The sequence below is a fragment of the Furipterus horrens genome, unplaced genomic scaffold (genome assembly GCF_987537825.1).
Source record: "Furipterus horrens unplaced genomic scaffold, mFurHor1.1.pri manual_scaffold_13, whole genome shotgun sequence".
NCBI classification, from domain to species: domain Eukaryota; kingdom Metazoa; phylum Chordata; class Mammalia; order Chiroptera; family Furipteridae; genus Furipterus; species Furipterus horrens.
The window spans coordinates 6715758-6735936 of record NW_028327183.1 but is presented as its reverse complement, the minus strand read 5'-3'; the positions used below and the strand labels follow the sequence as shown (position 1 = coordinate 6735936).

At 57.0% G+C, this 20179-nt stretch overlaps 1 protein-coding gene across 2 annotated transcripts in view; it reads right to left on the bottom strand.

The window, feature by feature from the left end:
- Window positions 1-649: 649 nt before the first annotated feature.
- Window positions 650-20179, bottom strand: part of SLC6A2 (solute carrier family 6 member 2) — a 52144-nt gene continuing 32614 nt past the window's right edge. For both annotated transcript variants that reach the window (XM_090259437.1, XM_090259436.1), the window contains exons 5-15: window positions 17207-17345; window positions 9869-10003; window positions 8288-8391; window positions 7241-7365; window positions 6504-6616; window positions 5181-5309; window positions 4858-4957; window positions 3824-3924; window positions 3258-3425; window positions 1773-1844; window positions 650-1227 (exon numbers count right to left, since the gene is read on the bottom strand). In XM_090259437.1, the coding sequence (XP_090115563.1) occupies window positions 1204-1227; window positions 1773-1844; window positions 3258-3425; window positions 3824-3924; window positions 4858-4957; window positions 5181-5309; window positions 6504-6616; window positions 7241-7365; window positions 8288-8391; window positions 9869-10003; window positions 17207-17345 (1210 nt within the window). In that variant the 3' untranslated portion in view covers window positions 650-1203. The remainder of the gene's footprint in view (window positions 1228-1772; window positions 1845-3257; window positions 3426-3823; window positions 3925-4857; window positions 4958-5180; window positions 5310-6503; window positions 6617-7240; window positions 7366-8287; window positions 8392-9868; window positions 10004-17206; window positions 17346-20179) is intronic.

Here is a 20179-nt window from a genome sequence, read left to right as displayed (position 1 = left end):
GGCGCTGAAACTAACCACTGCCACCACCAGAAGGCATCACTTGCCAGTGTCTATTGCAAGTCAACCTACAAATTCTCTACAACCTGCGACCTGCTCCATCAGCTGAGAATATTGTCTCCTCCAGCTCTGTGCCTGGTTCCACCCTGCCCTCCGTGTGCCAAGTCTAGGCCATGATGAGAGGCAAAGGGAGTTTTCAGGGGCAACTTCCCTCAGCGGAGACCCCTGGTCCATGCTGAGTGGGGTTTCCAGGGGAAGACTTTGCAGGAGTCTGCAGGTAAGACTTAGACAGCCTGTCAGGCTGCCCTTGGGCACCCACCCGGCCTCGTGAGGACAGCAAAGAGCCCACAGTACAGGCCCATGTCTTGCTCACCGGGTTCCTGACCCAATGTCCCAGGACGGTCTCAGGAGCCACAGATGGGCTTCTGGGCGCCACGCACCTGACAGAGTGAGACCTCACGTGGCCTCTGTGAGCCTCCTGGGCCTTCTGTAGCTGCCCACGGGGGCTCATCGACATTCTTCCCTCTGACACCCTTGGCTCGGAACCATCGGACCACCAGAAGCCGGAAGATTGTTCCAGAACCCACAAGTCAGACTCAGCTGAGCCGGAGTAAAAACTAACTATGAAGGTTTCTGTTCCAGATGCCCCAAAGCCTCTCTACAGACCTCAGGGCAGGGACAGATGCACCCAAGCTCCGCGGCCACGGCTCAGACACCAGCGGGCTGATGGGGGACTGGGCGTGGGAGTGCAGGGGAGGGAAGAGAGAGGGACACCACCCCCAAGTTACGCCAGGCTTTTTATTAGTGTCTGGTTTGTGGTGTCTGACCCATAGCAACAACCTCCCTCGGACTGGGTGGACGGGGGGTTTTTTCTGTGGCCCAAAGTGCAGGCAGATGGGGTGGGGAGTTCTGCCCGCGCTGTGGACTCCGCTTGGGCTGCCTCTCAAATGGGGTGAGATGTCCCCCGAACAAAAGAGGTTCGACAGAAGTCATTTTCCTGTCCCCGCGGGTCCTCTTCTCCCTCGAGGCTCACCAGTCGGAGCTCACAGCTCCCAGGCCCGATGTACAGAGGGTGAAGGGAAACCAGACCACGACCTCATTTGTAAGGGGGACAAGAGGGAGGGGTCCCTGGACAGCGTCCAGACGGGAGCGAAGCAGACACCTTGGCCTGGACGTTGGTGCGGCGGGGTTCCTCCTCGGGGCGGTTCAGATGGCCAGCCAGTGCTGCAACTGCGGGGAAGATGGCCGGGCCTTAGTGCCAGGGTTGGGGTGCATGGGGACCGGGGACTTAGGGCCCACTGCGGAGCACAGTGGGGGCGGGAGACACCCCTCCCTCCCAAGACCTGAGGACAAGCAGTCTGGTTCCGATTGCCACCAAGGCCCAGCTAGGGCAAAGGAGCCTTCCCAGCACCACACGGAAAGTCTGAAGCAGGGGGCTCGCTGCCATGGATGTTTTTAAGTGAAGAAAAGGTAGAACTCAGGTCAGCATGTTACCGATGTACCCACAGCGCTTCCTTCGAGATGAGAAATGCTCCGCCTAGCTTGGCGACACTCCCTGGTGTCAACTCAGAGTGGGAAGAACGGAGCTTAGTGAAGCTTGGGCATTCGGCATTGCAGCACCAAAGAGCAGAGAGGCATGCGGAAGCTGGTCGAAGGCTGAGGACAGGCCACCCGCCCTGTGGGCTACGGCCCGCTGCGCGTGTGGTCCTGCCTGGCGCGCCCAGTGCACCGCCCCCCCCACGGGCCCCGTGCTGAGTGGTCCAGGCTGCACCCACCTGGAACTGCCTGATGTTCCTCTGGGCCACCAGGTGATGCTCGTTCTCTGGCGTGATGCCATAGGCCAGTCTCTGTGAGGGAGGGGGATGGAGGGGAGGAATCAGCTAGGCCGGTGGCCCAGGGGGAGCCCCCAGAGAAGGGCCCCCTGCTGTCTGGCCCTGAGTCCCACATGGACAGCATACGAGGTCCACACAAGCCTCCCTGCCATGGCTGGCTCACTGAGTCATTCATGTGGGCGCCGTGGGCCGACCCTGGGGACCCTGAGCTGAAGAGACAGGCACACCCCCATTCTGGAGGAGCTTACGGTTCACAGGAGGGATGGGCAAGGAACACGTAACACACGGGCAATTTTAACAGCCTGATGAGAATGAGAGCTGTGGAGGACACGCGTGGAGAGCAGAGAGCATGGCAGATGGGACTGGCGCCCCCCAGGGCGGGGCTCAGGGAACACGTCGGACATCACAGACTGATCTCCGGGCGGGGGGGAGCCCACCCCGCTTCCAACATGAGAAGAATAAAGAGCCGGAAGCAGGTCCTGGTTTCCGTGTCCGGGAGGAACTCCCGGAATCCGAACCCTCTGGGCGACCCAGAAGCTCCTGGACTTGGAATTTCACGGACATGTCACGAGGATCTGGTGGGGCAGCCGCAGCCCTGCCTGGGACCCTCCACCCTAAGTTCTCGGGCGACACACTCCCTCGTGTCCTTGTTTGTTCACCTGGTCCCTCATGGGGAAGAGAGCCCCAGGGGGTCTGTCTGTGTCCGGTGTTCTGCCTGGGCTGTGCGACCCCCGAGTAACGACCCAGGAAGGGAGGAAGGGACGAAGCAAGGTAGGGATGGTCAGGAAAAGGCCATCGCCATGCTTCATAAAAGACAGGGCATTTTAACACCCCAGGAGCTGGAAAGGCGTCATTGCAGGGACAAGGCGCTGTTCCCCAGACACCTGTCATGTGTGTGTGCACAGCAGTGCATGCAGGTGAGCAAAGAGAATATATTTTGCAGATCTCTGGTTCGTTCGGGCTGACCAGGTTCAGGGAAGAGGCAGGCATAAGCCAAGACACCAGGTCACAGTGAGCTTGGACCCGCAGAGCTGGGGCATCTGGGGACATGGCAAACCTTAGAAGGGACACGGGAGGGCCCCAGGGAAGGCTGCCTGTCTAACTCATCCTTAGAGGACTGGAGGGCTGAGCGCCCCCTTCTCACATAAGCAACCTCAGGAGCAGCAGTAGGAGCATCGATGTCACTGTGTCCGTGACATGCAACAACACAGCGGCCGGGGACACGTGTTGAGTATCTGCCACGTGCCAGGTGCTGCGCAAAGCACTTTCCCTTTCAGGGTCGGCAGGACTGTCCCCAGGCTACAGATATGGACGCTGAGGTTCACGGTGGGTCTGTCTGACACTATCTCTAGTGTCCCTGTCCTGTGTCTCCCCTCTCACCCCCGCAGGAATGACTCAAATGCCCCTCCCATACGGGCCGGAGCTCACCTCCCACAGGGAGCCCCGCGTGCTCAGGAACTTGTAGGCGACGTAGGCGGGCACCAGGGCCATGGAGGACAGCGCGACGCCCCATCCGACCCAGTTGGCCCAGAGCGGGTAGACGTAGTCGTCGTAGGTGAGCGGCTTGAAGTTGATGATGCTCACCACCACCACAAACTGAAGGCGACAGAGAGACAGGAGAGGGGACGGGGGAGGCAGGAACAGGCGCGGAGAAATCGGGAGCGAGCAGCAGTCGGTGTGTCAGCGGGGACCAGAGAGAAAGAAGGAAGAATGCACGAAGCAAACGAGAGCAGAGAGGAGACAGAAACACAGGCCGCAGGGAAAAGGGAAGAATGGAAAGGTGACCTTGGGGCTGGGACCAGGCCCAGGCTGGAGACCCTGCCGGGGTGGATGCCCACCACCGGGTCAACAGGCCTGAGCGTCTCCAGTGTCCTGTCCAAATGACCGGGACTCTGCCTCCCAGAACCTCCTCCCCTAGGACGCGAACGTGCCCACCCCACCCCCACCCGGACACAGCCCCCGGGGCCCGGGGCGGCTGGCCCCCCGCTACGCACCAGGAGGAAGGCGGGGCTGATGAACTTCCAGCACAGTCTCCAGTACAGGCCCGGCTTGAACCCCATCATCTGTTCGATGTCATTGCTGAACCTGTCCACACCTGTGCACACACGCAGGCCTGTCACTGTGGCCCCGCAGCACCCCGGGGCCGGGCAGAGAGGCAAGACCAGACACCCCAGCACTGACTCCTAGGGACGGGCCCCTGGCTGGTGCAGAGCAAGGGAGAGGACACACTCACAATGTCACTGTTATGCCACCCCAATTCACTTCCCAGCAGGAGATGGGGCTCAGGGAGGGGAGGGGGCTTTTCCCAGGTCACACTGCCAGGTCGGCCTGACTCCAAGCCGGGCTTCCCCTCCTGTTCACTCTCCTGCACCATGAGGCTGTGGAGACCGCGCTTTCTCGGGCTTTCTCGGGCTCCGGTCTGGTGGGCGGGCCCTGGCTCACCCCGAAATCTCTTTCTGCCTCGCAGGGAAAACAGAATGAAACTCACACTTGGATGTGCCCCGTGGGGGAGAAATCAACAGGGGCAATGCATTTGAGACTTGGTACCACATTCTACTCGCTCAGCTGCAGAAAAGTGTTGCCAGAGAAAACACAGGACTCGCGGCTACACTTGAATTTCAAACAGGTGATGAAGACCATCTTAGTTTAAGTATGTTTCCTGTGTATTATACCTACACTAAACAATTACACACTGTTTACGTGAAGTTCAAGTGTAACTGGGCGTCTTGTCACGGTTTGCAGCCTCTGGCCGCCCTGCTTTAGAGTGAATTACATGGCTGGGAGCAGCAGCTCCCTTGAGCCCCTCTTTAAAAGCTGACACTGGGTGCCCTCAGGCCCTTTGCGGCCCCCTCTTAAGGGGGCTCGGTTTGCACAAAGATGAGCCGAGGGCGGGGGGAGCTGCTCCTGACAAGGAACCGGCTGAACTCTGGACCCGGCCAGAAGCGGAAGCCCCTTTGCGCTCCTGGTAAAGAGTCTCCAGGGACACAGGGGGCCGAGGCTTCCCACACTCGCGGGGCCCAGCACGCACCGTAGAACCAGGAGACGCCGATGGCCTCCATGAGCACAGCGAACAGGATGGAGGTCCCCGCCGCGAAGGTGTCCAGCAGGGTCAGCACGTAGATCCCACCCTGGCGCACGGAGGGAGAGTGCCTGAGGCCACCTTGTCTGGAAGTGGCCACCAGGGCTGCCTGGGGACTCCCAGGCTCAGAGGGGGGTGTGACTCGAGGGGATCGGGCCACAGAGTCGAGGATGTATGACCCCGCCCGTGTCATCTCTGAGGCTGGACAGGTCTGCCCACACTGCAAAGCCCTCCCATAGCCGGAGGTGACCCAGCCCGCAGCTCCTCCTCACCTTGGTTATGCAAAACAGGGCCAGGAGGAAGGTCCCAAAGGACACTCCAAATGTGAAGAGTTTCCGGTGCCGCTTCAGGACCTGGAAGTCGTCGGCCAGGCCTGTGATGACGGCCTCCATGCCTCCCATCTGGGGGGAGAACCAGGCAGGGTGGGGTGCAGGAAGGAGGGGTGCCCTGCGCCGCAGGCTCCGGCCCAGGCTCACTGCCCTGGACCCCTCGCCGCCTGAGACTCACGCACCAACGGCCTGACCTCTCCGGAGAAATCAGCCGGGACGGTCTGCCTCCCTAGCCTCCCCCCACGTCTGCCCCGCTTGTCAACCGAACTCAGGGCTCAGACATCACGTGCGGGAGGGTGAGCAGGTAACCGTCTCTCCCAACAACAGACACCTGTCTCCTGCCCCTCCCCCAGCCAGTTCAGATGAGCTGACAGGAGCGTGAAAGGCATAAATGCCCCACACCCAGGTCATGTATCGCAGCGAGTAGGGTCTTCTGGAAACAGCTGCCAGAGGGGAGCTTCTGGCACTGGGGACTGCAGACAGCTGCTTTCCTCGTTAGCTTCGTTAGCCAGTATGTGAAGGGCTCACGCAGCCACTGCGATGGGCTAATTTATTCTTTCTGGTCTCATAGGCGTCAGCATCGTGCGCTTGCTCACGAGCCCGGGACGGCAGACAAGCAGCACACAGCTGACCCCTCTCGGCCAGCACGTGTGGGACTCCCGGGGCAGGTGCTGCTCAGCAACATCAATCCCCACCCCCACCCCCCCTGCCCCAGGGGCCTGGAAACAGCCTCAGAAGCGTTCCCAACACCCTGCTCCCGGCAGCCCATCCACTGCCGGGCAGTGAGAGAAAACCACCCGCCAGCCCTACTCTAACTTCCAGGTGTGATGTCCTAAAGGCGGACAGAGAGATAAAAGAGGCAGGAAATCTAATCCTGCAGACGGGCCGGGTAAAGGTTCTGAGACACGAAGCCTGGCTGCTGCCGGTGACTTAATGATGGGAAGGGCGCCCGGCTCAAGGACAGGCACGCCAGGCCCTCTCCGATTCCAGTCCCCGTCTGCAGGGAGAGCGCTGGGCTGGCGCACCTGCGGTCCCTCTGACGTGGATTCCCCGATGCCGCTGGGTTTCTATTGTTTCCTGGCTGGGGCCTGACTAAGCCTTGCCTTTTGGAGTGAGGACTCAGTTCCCTGCTTGCGTTCAAATAGGGCCTTCAGGAGAGGGCTACTTATGAGGGGTTTGAATGGTGGGAACTTCAGGCAGAGGGCTGCTGTGTGTCGGGGGGGGGGGTACTGGGGGGGGTGGGCTGTCCTGAGCAGGGTCACTCACTGAGCTGTCAATCCCCAGCGCCAGGAGCATGATGAAGAACACCACAGCCCAGAACGTGGAGCCCGACAGGGTGGAGATGGCTTCTGGGTACAGGATGAAGACCAGACCGGCTCCTAGGAGAAACATCAAGGGTCTCATCCACGGTGGAACTGTCGGTCTGAGCTACAGGAAGGAGGGCCTCGGGCAGCCAGGCCAGCAAGCAGTGCCGCCCACGTCCGGACAGCTCCTGACCACGAGCTGTAGCCCTCCCCCTGCACACCGTGAGGGGTCCTCTACGCTCACAAGCTGCTCGGGGGCCATGAGAGGCAGCCCCTCCCCAGGCACAGCTTCTCCGTGGCCACGGGAATATCGGCAGCAGCGGGGAAGGGCATAGGCTGCATGGTTGGACTGGTCAGCTGGGGGATCTTGGGCTACCTAGCCTTGAGCCTCAGCTTTCTCATCTTTAAAGTGGGTGTATGCAGGCGCTCACCCATGAGGACTAAGTGAAGGTATGTCCAGTGCTCAGCATGGGGGCTGGAACAGAGGGGATGCTCAGCCGGACTCCGAGGACGGTTCTGCTACATCCGGAGGGCCCACGCCTGCGCGGGATTCCCACTGACCGCCTCAGAGAGGGCCCGTCACATGGGCAGACCACCACGTCCAGCGTGCAGTCCCACCGCCACTACCGAGCTGTGCAGCCCTAAATGAGGTGGGCTTTGCAGCCCCCCTTCCTCAGCAGGCCAGGCCTGCCCACGCACCTTCAGTGGCAACATCCTCCATGTTGACCTTGTGCTCATGGGCCATGTAACCGAGGATGGAGAAGATGGCAAAGCCAGAGACGAAGCTGGTGACGCAGTTGATGGTTGAGGTGAGCAGGGCGTCCCTGGGGGACAGAGTCCCTGTTAGTTCCGGTCGCCTGACTCTCCCCGCCCCTGCCCACCGACCCCTGGGCTGCCTCTGGAATCCACAGCCTCACACGCCCCCAGTCTCCTCGCTGCCCGGTGGACCCCAGGGCCCTCCCTTAACTGTCTGAGTGGCTGCAGGTGCAGGAAATAGACCCGCGGCTTCCAGGTGCAACGCTCTGCGACCAGAGTCTGGAATCAAATTCTTGTTGGGGAACTGAGTCCCCAGCCTCCTTCTTCAACCCACTTTCTGTGGCCCCCCAGGGTCTCTCAGCTCCTCGGCAGGCATCCAGGAGCTTCCCTAACGTACCCTGACCTTCCTTCTAGGCTCATTTTCCAGCTGTTTCCCATGTGCGCTCTTCACACCAACCCAGGGAGGTGCATTGCCTCCGGGTGTTGCTTACACTATGACCCCACCGTGCATGCCATCCACTCTGGGCCTGCCTGTCACAGTCCTAGTATTCTCCAAAGCCCACCTCCAACTCCCCTGCAGGCTCTCGCCGACCCCCCGCCCCCAGAGGGCTGATCACCCTATTTCCTTAGCCTTCCTGCAGCCTGCCCCGCTGGTACCCATCATCACACTCTGTCCTGCACCAGAGGGGCTGTGAGTTTGTCTTTGGCCTTTGGGAGAGCGTGACGGTCGGAGGCCCCATCTGTGCCCACGTGCAGACTTCCGTCTGCTCTGCCAGCCCCTCACCACTCACGCCAGCAGCCTAGACGTCCCATCCTTGTCTGCCTGGGCACCAGATGGACAGGCAGATAGTGCTGTCTGCCCTGAAGGCCGCACCATGTCCCTCTGTCCAGCTGCCCATCCCTTGTCCCAGACCAGAGCCCTCTCTCCCCTCCCTGCAAGGGCCGACGCCCAGGATTGAGAGCTGCCCAGAGCCTTGAGAAGGATCTTACCTGTAGCAATTGTTGTCAAATTTGTTGTAACTGGCAAATGCAATCAAGACTCCAAATCCGGCTCCCAGAGAAAAAAATATCTGAGTTGCAGCATCAATCCATACCTGAGACGGGCAGACAAAAGCCATCACCCTCGGCTGCCTCAGGAATGGGGCTGTCTCACTACTCCAGAAGGGCTGGGACGCCCCAGGGATGCCCTGTGACCCGAGGAAATGAGGTCTGACCCGGAGGTGGCAGCAGGCCGCCCCAACCCCCCGAAGCCTGGACGGAATAGCCGGACAGAGGGCCCGGGCTCTCTCTAGCATCTCCCGGTGTTGGGCGGTCTTGAGAGGAACTTCCTGGCTCAACTGAGTGTCCTGATTGTCAGGCTGTGTGGACGGAGTGAGGGTTACCACGGGAGTTACAGAGCCCGTGTCCAGGAAGGGATCAGTTTCCCAGCGGCTTCTACCAGCCACACAGCGGTGCCTCCTGGGGGCCGATGGGGTTCACTTCTTCCATGTTTTGAGCGATGACATGTGGCCCATAGCCTAGAGATCCGAGCCCCTGTGAGCTCCGGGCCTCATGGTCTGGTGCTGGTCCATTTCATGTCCCTGCACACCAGTTTCCTCTTCTGTGTAGCGGGGGTCATGACACCTGACCCACCCCCAGTAAGAGTTGCATGAGGATCTGTGGGATCTCTGTCCTTTCCTCATTCACAGTGTTCTAGGCTTTCCCTGCTTGGCAGGCACAAGGTGGAACGAGAGAGAAGACCTGAGTGGGGGCGGGGGTGCAGAGCTGCTGCCTGAGACTGTGCCCAGGGTCAGTGTCGGTGCACCGGGAAGACCTGGGCTGTTTAAACACTCAGAGCAAATAGAGTCTGACCTGTTTCACAGTGACAGGCTGATTCATGTCTTGTGCTCTGTTATCTTTCTGATAGTTCCTAAGGAAATAGGGTTTTCTCGGGGTGACCGGGCTGTAACCCTGCGGTATGTTGCTACGTCATAACTCTGGGAGGTGCCCCTCCTGGTCCTGGGTGGGAATTGTGAGGGATAATGCTGAAGAGCTGTCCCCCAGGTGGGACCGAGGGAGGAGGCTGGAGGTCACCTCAGCCACGGTTTGAAGATGCTCAAGGCTTTGGTACCCCCATGATTGTCTCCGCTCCCAGCCTCGCCCCACTGCTTTGGGCTCCACTCCGAATCCACCCCCTTCACTGCCATCTGTGACTCTGGCCAGGACACAGAGCTGGAGGGCTAGGGGAGCGGCAGTCCGCAGGTCCAGGCCTCCCTCTGGCTGCTGAGGATGGTGGCGAAGACCAGTGTTGGGGACTAAGAGTGGAAATGGGGCTGGGGTGGCTGGGGAAGGGGGGTGCCCATGGCACAGTAAACTCTCAGGACAGAGTATTGCTCCCCTTGAAAAGAGGGGTCTCCAAAGGCCACCAGAAGGAGCCACACCGTCCCAGACCACCGGATCTGGACGGGACAAGTCAAAGCAGCAGCGGGCAGGCGGAGACGCCGCAGTGAGCTCGGGGCAGAGCTGGGAGCCGCTTCCCACCGCTGCCGGCCCGGGAGCCCTCCCCAGCGCGGGCGGGCCCTGGGCACAGACCGTAGCCTCCTTCAGGCGGTGGAAGTCGATGTGCAGGTAGGCACTGATGCCGTCGGAGGCGCCGGGCAGCGTGACGCCGTGGACCAGCAGTACGAACAGCACGAAGTAAGGCAGCGTGGCCGTGATCCACACGACCTGCCGGGGGACAAGGCCGCCCTGAGAGTGTGGCTCTGTCCCCGGGGGGCACAGGCCCTCTCCGGTGGAGGTCCCCCCAAGTCCTCCTGTCTGCTCCCTTCCCACAGCGCACAGGCCTCTAGGCCCGGTCCTGGGCTGGACCCCAGAACAGCGTGAGCAGGCATGGGCCACACCCCGGAGCCACTTGGAACTGAGGGAGGAGTCAGCCGCGCTGGGCACAGTGCTGCCACCAGGGCCAAGGGCGTGAGGACAAAGACCAGGCTGCCACAGCACCTGCTGCCTCTGCTGACGCCTTCGAGTGGCCCAGGAGGAACTAAGCACACCCGCCTTTCCACCCCTTCCCACCCTCCCTCCACCCCTCGCTCTCCCTGCGGCTGGGCAGAGAGCAGAGCTCTGGCTTCCTTCATTGGAGTGGGGGTGTCTCTGGGGTCTAAAGTCCCAGAAACCCTTGAAGGAAGAGATGCTCCCAGACTGAGAAGAGACCCCACCCCCTCCTACCCCAGGTGGAGGAGCAGAGAAGGTGGGGAGAAGGGCTTCCTCACCCTTCCCTCTCACCCTTGAGGACACACTGAAATACTCTGGGGGGAGGGGGGAGTTATAAAGATGCCACTCTTGGAGTTTCTGATTCAAGTCATATGGGATGGGGCCTGCACTTCAGGGTGGTTTCAAAGCTCCTCCCGATGATGTAAATGTGCAGCCAAGGTCAAAAGTGACTGCTACACAGAGGTGGCCACGGGCGGGCATAGAAAGCAGACTGGGTCCCCAGCAGAAACTGTGCTTAGGGCTGGGCTAACCTGACCCGAGGAAGACTCAGCTGAAGTACGAGGGACACGTGACTTAAGGACCAGACGGCCTCTCCTCTCAGAGCCCTGACACTAGGCAGCCCCGGGGACCTCCGCACATCCAGAGGGGGGAAGTGGAAGCCCTGAACCACATCTGCGGGGGAAGGTCTTTGCCAGCCTAGACAGAGATGCGCTCACCACAACTGATGCGCAGGAAGGAAAGTCACGTGCTTTCCACAGGTATGTCTGAGGGCCGGGGTCTACCCCCCTCCTGTCCTTCCCGCCAGGCCATAGCGCATTAGAAGCAAAATACCCATAGTTCTCCAACTTGTAGTCGGCGCGTGGCACACATGGATGCTTTCAAAAATGTTTGTTGGGTGGGTGGATGAATGATTGGATTGATGGGTTGATGAACAGGTGGACTGATGGATGGACAGGTGGGTAAATGAACAGGTAGATGGTGGGATGGATGGAGGATTGAATGGGTGGGTGGATGGACGGATGGAAGGAAGGATGGATGGGTGACGGGAAGGTTGGATACATAGTTGGGTAGATGGTTAACCGGGTAGATGGATGATTGACTACACAGTTGAGTGGGTAGATGGATGGATAAGAGGGTCAGGGATACATCAGAAGGTTAGTGGATGGTTAAGTTAGTCAAAGAATGACTGAAAGAAGTAAATAAGTGAACAAATGAGTCAGGGAGTAATTAAATGTATCTGTGGTCGGTCATATCTTCGGAGGGAATCAATAGAGGCCCCAGGCCCCTCTGTTTCATGTTATCCATTGCTCCCCCATTCTTCTCTTGTTGCCTGGGTGGGTAGGGGCTGTGCAGATGTGGGCTTCAGATTTCTGTTTCCCTCCAAGGGTGTAGGAACAAGGAAGACAAATTTCCAAGAACAAATTAGGCGGAAAAAATGCCTTAGAAAGTGAAGTCATTGCATCTGGATGGTCTCACATTCATCCGTGATTTATTCTCCCAAATTGGGACAAATGGGTCTAATTCCTTAGTGACACAAGGAGGAGCCCCCAGCTGTCCCTGTTAGGTCCTAATGGCTGTTCCCCTATAACTCATGTCAACAGCTGCAGGTCCACAACCCCACCCAGCAGGGCGTCAGCGTCACCACTCCACCCGCCAGAACATGACATCCCTCGGTCTGACTGGAAGGACTCTCCCCCGGGGTCTGGAGGCTGCCTGCACTGGCCATGCCTGAGGCTCCAACGCGGGTTCAGTTTCCCCAAGGAGCACATCAGGGTACAACAGAGCTGACCCCGACTGCAGTCAACCATCAAGAAGGGAGTCTGCTTTGTCCACGCACAAGCGTTCAAAGGAAACCGTCTGAGTCTTGTTGGAAGTTCTCAGGCTTGATGGCAGGAGTGAGTTCTGCTGCCTAAGATCTTGCGTCGAAGGGGAGGTGCTCGGGTCCCTGGCCAACAGCTCGCTCATGCTCATGCTAATGTGCGTCCTGTATGCACCCTGAGTGAAGAGGGGGGACCCGTGGGCTATGTCAGCCCACCCCAGGCTTCTCTGCTCCCAGATCTCCAGCTTGCAGTGAATCTCTGCCCATGAGAAGCTAGACTCAGTCTATCTTTGAGCATGAGAAGAAGGGAACAGGGGAGAGGCCACTGGTTTGACAAGTGTCATCAGTGCCCAAGGGAAGACACTGCTTTCTGGCACCCCAAATCCAAACTCTTCTCCGCCTTGTGTTTCTGTGGGTTAGGGTTAGCATTTCCATGGTTCTAGGGTGCCAAACACAATGGCTGGTATACCCAATGGGAAAGGTCTGGACTCCAGAAATGGGAGTTTTCTAATAAATAGAGCTCTCTGAAGAGAAAATGAGCTGTCTTGGGAGGTGGTGAGGTCCCTGTCATTGCAGATGTGCAAACCTTGCTAGGATCCAGGCATGAGGCAAAGGACTAGGTCAAGGTGAGGCCCATGGGCCAGAAGCACCCAGGAGCTTGTCAGGAATGCAACACTCACCCTGTCCCCAAGAATCACACTCTCAAGGAGAGACCCAGGAATCGGAGTTCTAATAAGCCCTCCCTGCGATTCTCAGAAGCACTGAAGATTGAGGAGCCCTGCTTGAGGGCACCTCCAAGGTCTTCTCTAACCCAGAGAGGATATAAACTGTATTCGTTTAACCTCCAGTGATTTATAATTCTCTGAACTGGGTCTTAAGGACATTCGCCCTAAAAATGAAGACATACTAAGATTTATTGGGGGAGGGCTACACACCCATGTTACTTAAGAAAATACTGAGCTGTAAATATTTTAACCCATTCATCATTCATTTGCAGATGATGCTGTACATTATAACCAGGTCCACGAGGGTCCCTACAGCAAGCCAGGACCAGCCTGTGTGGACACATTAGTGACAAGACTTGGCTAGAATTACGACTTGAGTGCAAAAGTAAACAAAAAGACCTTTCTATTTAAATATTCTAGAAATCAGGGTGGCCTTGCGTTGGTCCAGCTTTCTCTCTCCCTGACCCCACCAACTGGACCAGAACGTGAGGGTGTGTTCTGTCTCGTCCCCTTTCCCAGGTAGCCCGAAGCCTGGCTGTGCAGAGGGCAGAGTGCCGCGGTTGACCCTGGCCAGTTCTGTTGCCCTGATTTATCTCCAGGTGTAAAGAAGCCCAAGGTCGGTGAAAGTTTGGTTCAACCAGTAAACAGAGCAGGGGGGAGCCCGGGCCTGCACCTTCCTTCCAGCCCCGCAGGAAGTGAGCAGAGTTTGAAACCCACTGGGCACCAGCAAGGGTGCTGATGACAGGGACAAAGAGTGACAAGGACCCGTTATCGAACAATTCCCATCTGCCAGCCCTGCACTGAGGACTTCCCACTCTGCTCCCCCCCGACAGCCCTGGAGGCTGGCACGGTTGATACTTGCTGTCACTGCAGGTGAGGACACAGAACCTCAGGGAGCATCGTTCATGCTGAGGTCACCCAGTAGGAGGTGAGGGCGCCTGAACTTTGGCGCATGTGGTCTGACCACCAGGCCACGTGCTTCATCCCTCACTCTCCTGTGTCCTTGAGACCCAGGTTCAAGCCCTTGGCCATGCTAAAGATTACTCTGAAGCCCTTCCCCTCTCTAGCTTCCAGTTTCCCCATTTCTATAAGCAGGTCAGAGTGGATGGCCCCTGAGTATCTCCCGGGTCCACTGGGCTTGCCGTTGCTAAGGGCCAGTTCAGCCGGGGGCAGTGAGGTGGGGATGGCAGGCAGGACTGCAGGATGGCCAAGGGCGTGTGCACACGTGGCAGGCTCCCTGACAGCTAACTCCTGACTCAGACCTCCACCCTCTGCCTGAGGTGGTCCATGGGTCAAGGTCACAGAGTGTGTGGTCTGGGGTAACCCCTTTCTCCAGTTCAGACTGCACCCTGCCTCCCACCGTCCCAGCAGGGGACAGTGGCGTCACACATCTTTCCAAGCACAGAGCTTTTACGTGCCAAGATGGGAAGTGTGAACATTTGCAATTCATTCCAGGCCGCTCTGTGGCTGTGGAAGCTGCTAAGGAAAGCTCTGGGCTCTGTCCCAGACGCAATCTGGAAGACATAAGCAATGCGCTTGTTTTCTCCTGAGCTGGCTTAGAAAACAATTAGGGCACAAGAATGCCCTACGTGAGGTCCCTCCCCGCGGACAGGGGGACTTACGCAAATGCGGGCTGTGGATTCTGTTGACGTGTTTCTATCTGGGGGGCTTCCCCGTGCCACATTCCTGCCCCAGCCCTCAAGTCTGTCCCCAGCGGGGGAGAGGACTGCCTGCCTAAGGTGCCGTCGCCCAGAGGGACGGCCCACTCAGCTCCTTCTCTCTTTAACGTCACTCTCCCTGCAGACAGCTCCAGCTCCTGCTCCTGCTCCGGCCAAGGGCTACACTGGGCAGACAGGCTCTATCCCTCTGCCCAGGGCGGTGGGGAGCTTTCTCTCAGGGTGCAATGGCAGAAGCCTGCAGTGGCCCCACCCCCAGGCCAGCAGCAGCGGTGAAACCCCTACATCCTCAGTTCTCAGTTCTCAGACGCCAGGAGACCCAAGCTCCCGACGCCCAGGAGAGGCGCCGGGAGGCTGGCCACGGCTGGCCTGGCCCCGCGCCCCTGTGCCTTTGCTCAGCCTCTGCCACTGAAAACCCTTCCCTCCACGCTAGCTCCGTCTGCGCCTGTCCTCAGGGGCCGGACGCAGCGCCACCTTCTCTGCAGACCCTCTCAGTTGAAAGAACGTTCTTCCTTAGCTAAAGCAGCCTCTTACATTTCTCTGACCATGGGGCCTCATGGGACGAAATACCTTCTGTATACGGAGGCAGAATACGCATAACCACATAGATGCTGTGACCAAAACAAATTCCACGTGGCAGCTCTTACTTTACGCTATGTGTAAGGCACTCTGTTACTACCTAGCCATTTAATTTTTAAAAATTGCTTGTGGAGACTGACAAATTCGAGGTAATGGCAGTTTATAAACCCAGTTTGTATTTCTGCTGACGTGCAAACTGACTACCTGATGCAAAATGATCTCCAAGGTACAGTTAAATTTAAAAAGCAGGATGTATAATAGCGTGTGACCATTAATTTTTATTTAATAATGTTTATTAATAATTCGAGTGTTAATGTTTATTTAAAGGGGGGTACACCTATGTCTCTGGATAGAGACTCAGGAAACTAATGACATTGATTGACCCACACCTGTCTACAATACACATGGACTCTAAAGCAATTGAAGAAGGAATTGTTTTATTTATTTTGCATCACTAGTACTAGCATCCAGCCTGGCACATAGTAGGTGTCCATAAATGTTTAATAAGTTGAACTGAATTTAACAGAACATTTAATGAAGGTCCCCAAATTTATGTACCCACCTGCTCTTCTTCCTTTCTTCCTACCTTCCCTTGTTCATCCTTGGGTATTTACTGAAGATCTACCATGTGCCAGATTTGGATGGTGTGGTCCTGACCTGGATTTGCTCTCTTCCAGAATTCCTCCCAGACTCACATTCTTTTGGGGTTCTTCCTTGGGACACACACTGTATCTCCAACTTGCTGATAGGAAGTTCCACTTCCAGCTCTCCTTGAGAGATGTCACCTCTGCTGGCTATTGGCCCCCTGCCTCTATCTTTGCCTTCAGTGGCATGACCAAGAACCCTAGGAGTCCCAGAGAGAACCCTGACGCACCCTACTTTCCAAAATTGCCATCTGTCTCCCAAAGTGTTTCCCAAATTCACATCTATGTGATTCTTAAGGCCTTGTGACCCCCAGTGAACCCACACCAGTGTGGGGACCCCTCCCACAAGGCTTGCCTTGGCCACTGGGGCAAAAACAACGTGATACGAACAGAGACTGGAAGAGATATTTGCACATCGGGGCTTGTCTGCCTCAGACACACACTTGGAACTTGGCCGCCCCAGCCACACACACAGGCCATGTGGAAACATCCCAGAGTGCCCTGGCTGACAGGCCCCGTCGAGTGCCCAGCCAGTACCAACTGTTAGCACACGTGCATCACCCTGTACATTCCAGCCCAGGCGAGCCCTCAGTTCTGTAACCCCGGCGACATCACATAGAGCGGAAGGACCGCCCAGCCGATCCCAGTCAGCCCGCAGCACCAGGAAGAGAACAGAATGGTTGAGATTTGACATCACTGCCCCTTGGCGTCGTTTGTTACCCAGCAATAGCTAACCAAAACACCGGAAAGAACAGCTCCCAGCTACATCCTCTTTGATGAAGTCAAGTTCCATGTGGACCCACTGGGTCCGAACGTGGTGGTGAGTTCCTCAGCCTAAGGATCAACGAGGGCCGAGTTTACCCCCAAGGGGCTGGCGGTAGGGGGAGGTGACTTAGGTCCAGAATGCTAACCCTGGCCAGGCCCTCGTAGGCCCTGTGCTCCTCTCCCCAGGACACCACGACCCTTGGGGGCGCACAGCACCGTGACAGAGGAAGCCCAAGGCCCCAGGGCACATAGATACCTTCCAGAGCATTCTCTCTTACCCAAAAATTCAGAAGGGGCAGTGATAAGTTTTATAAATGAAGCCATGGTTAAGTTCCAAAGTAGGAGGAAACATTTGCATGAAGTTTTAAGTCCCAGTTCAAGATACACCAAACCCAGGTCAATAGGTTGCTTTTGGGGGCGGGGGACCAATAGGACTTCTCCCAAGGCCCTTGGGGTGTCCCATTCCCAAGTCCCTTAAGGAAGCTTCGGTGGAAAAGCGTGGGTGCCCTGGGCCACTCGGAGCCCCCACCCTACTGTTGGGGAGCCTCGGAGCCTCGGCTCAGGGAAGGGGTTTGTCCCAGGTCGCCCGGAGAGACCGCGGTGGAGCTGAGAGTGAACCCAGGCTTTGTGCGTCCAGTCCCACCTTTGCTTTTCACCAACTCACAGTCCCAGCGAGAGAAAGTTAACTGTTCGAGGCCAGCCTCCCCATGGAAAGAAAACAGAGGTACTACCTTTCCTGACGTCTTCACTCCCTTCCAGAGGCTGAAGAACAGGACGATGACGACGACCATGAGGCAGAGCAGGAGCTGCCACTGGGGCAGGCCGATGTCATGGATCCCACTGCTCTCGTGGAGGTGCAGGACGCCGCGCCTGCCATGGTGGCGGGGGAGACGCCGACTGTCAGGGAGGACGGCCAGGGCCTTGGCCACAGGCCTGTCCCTGAAGGCGCACATGAGAGAGAGGCCACAGCCCTGCGGCACCTGGGGCTGCGCTGTGCATCACGGCCCGTGCCCGGAACTGCCCTCCCCGGGGCCAGCGAGCCATCTGGGAGACTTCCCACTCAGGGCTGCTTTTAAAGCAGTGACAGAACTCTCCCGAGTGCCTCCTGCAGGCTGGTCCTGGGCGGTTAATAGCAGGAAGGGGGATCCCTGCCCTCATAGTCAGAACAGCAGGGCTCTATAGGAGTGGCGGGGAAATTTTACCCCCAAGGGGACATTGGAAAATTTGGCAATGGCTGGGATGTCTTTGGGGACATCCCAAAGGGGAGGGGTTGCTCCTGGCATCTAGAGAATACAGACTAGGGTCATACTACAATGCACAGGACAGCCTCAGACATGAAAGAATTATCTGGTCCTAAATTGCCCTGTTGCTGAGATTATGAATCCCTGGTCCAGAGATGGAGACAAGAGTTAACATTTCTCCCATTTGGAAAATCCGCTAAACCTAATGGTATGCACATCCTGTGCCCTAACAATTCTGCTCCTGGGCATTTACCCAATAGAAATGTGGATATATGTTCTCCACATTCTAAAGCACATGTTCTAGAATGGTCATGGCAGCATTATTCATAATATAACCCCATCTGCAAAATATTCAAATATCCACCAAGAGAATCAATCCGTTTCGATATGGTTGTAAAATTGAATATTATACAGCAACACGCGTTCTGTGGTGAATCCTCACACGCAACTTCTCACACATGATTCTATGAGAAAGAGGTCAAGACTGAAGGAGTGCTTTCTGTTTGGGTCCATTCATATAAAAATATAACAACTGGAAAAACTAAGCTAAGAAGTCAGAAGCCAGGAAAGGCGCCCCCTGGGTGGGGGTGGGGGTGGGGATCCTAATTGGGAGGGGACGCAGTGGGGCCTTTGGGGCACTAGCCAGTTACGTTTCCTGATCTGGGAGTTTGTTACATGGCTGTGCTCAGCGGATGACATTTGGTGAGTTGTCACTTAATACCGTTCACTTCTCTGTCATATGTTATCCTTCAATAAAAATGAACAGAATAAATATTCGTGGGGTTTGAGAACACCAGAGCCCTCAGATAATCCCCAATGGACGATGGTAAAGAGAATTGCAAACAAAATGACAATTGCTAATCAGAATCTAGTGAAGTCAGTTAGAATCCAACCAAGGTCAAATAGGACCAATTGATAAATTCATGGGTCAGCTCTCAGGGGAGGGAGGCTCACTACCACAATTCCACACCCTTGCAAGATAAAGAAAGCATAGCTGCCCCCATGGAAGAAGGGGCAGTGGGGAACCTCTCACACACAGTACCTACCTTGGGGGGCTTCTGTCCTAGCACTGAAGGCGGCATTAAGTCTACAATCACAATGACACCTGACAAGAGTTGGGGTAACCAGAGAAGCTGTGTGGTATCAGAACTGGCCTCTGCTTGGTCTTCCTCTGCACCTCACACCCAGAAACTGCAGTCAGACAAACTTCCCCATACCTTTCTAGGCCCAACTCCAATGTCACCTCCTCCAGGAGGCCTCCGTGATCACTCCTGATATGAACCTGTCAACCCTTTCAGTTCAGTGGCCTCAGTTCATTTCCCAAGCAGGGCCTGCTCCTGTAACATTAGGGCCGCCTGTATCCAGGAGAGAGATTTCTAGCAACCTTTCTTGCTAGGAAAAAAAAAAAAAAAAGGTGAGCCCAGGGCCACCCCCAGGGGAAGTGACAAGGAAAGAGGGTCAGTCTCTTAGCAACTCCTTCCCCAACCTGTAAATCCCTCATGCTCTGTCCAGGTCTGTCCTGCTGCCCAGGGCGACCATCCATTCCCCACGTATGAGCGTAACTTCCTGAGTCTCTACAGGGTTTGAGCCAGGGGTCTATTCAGAACGTGCCCGGTGAATCAGTCCACCCCCGTGTCAAAGGCAATAAGCTTCGCAGATTGCGCTTCTCTGGAGCGCTGCTCTAATCCAACAGGACGCGGCAGCGCCCGGGTTTTACACACCACCATGTGTAAGCCGGAGAGCGGTCATTCCCACTTTCTCTCTCCCTCTCTCCTCCCTTCCCTTCTCTTTTTTCCCCCACATCCGTGAAGAGACACACGAGGTCAGGAAAATGCAATTTTGAGGCCTAGCCAGGTTCCTCGGGGAGTGGGACCTGAGCACCGGTATCTCCAAAATTCTCCAGGTGGTTTTTCCGGGCCGCCAAAGCTGAAACCCACCGAATGACAGGCCTGTCCCAATGGCAGGTTTTCTTGAGAGCAGGCTGAAGCCTTCCAGAAACTGCCTTTCCTTTCCTGGCGAAATAAGATTGGCTTTCTGTTCCAAAGGGGAAAAAGGCTCCAAGAGGCTCATAAAAAGTGGGCGGGAAATATTTCAGAAGTCTGGGTGTCGGACGAGCCCACAGAATCCGAGGCAGATGGCTGCCCTCGCTGGGAGCTGTGCATCGGACCCCGGAAGATTCTAGACTTGCAAGGAGAAACATGCACTCAAGCTTGGAAACGCGGTCAGCGCATCCCTGGGCAGGAGCTCAGCTCTGCTCCCGGCAGACGAGGGCCTGGAGGCCACCCCGGTGCCGTGCGTGGTTCGCTCACTTAGTCATTCATTTATTCCTTCACTCCACATTGGTGCCTGTTATTTGCAGGAGCACAAGGATGTGGCACATAGACTCTCCAGGCTCTGGGGTCCCGCGGACCTGGGCTCCCCGCTGGCTCTGCCCCCCGCTATGGTGTGGTCTGAATGCTCTCC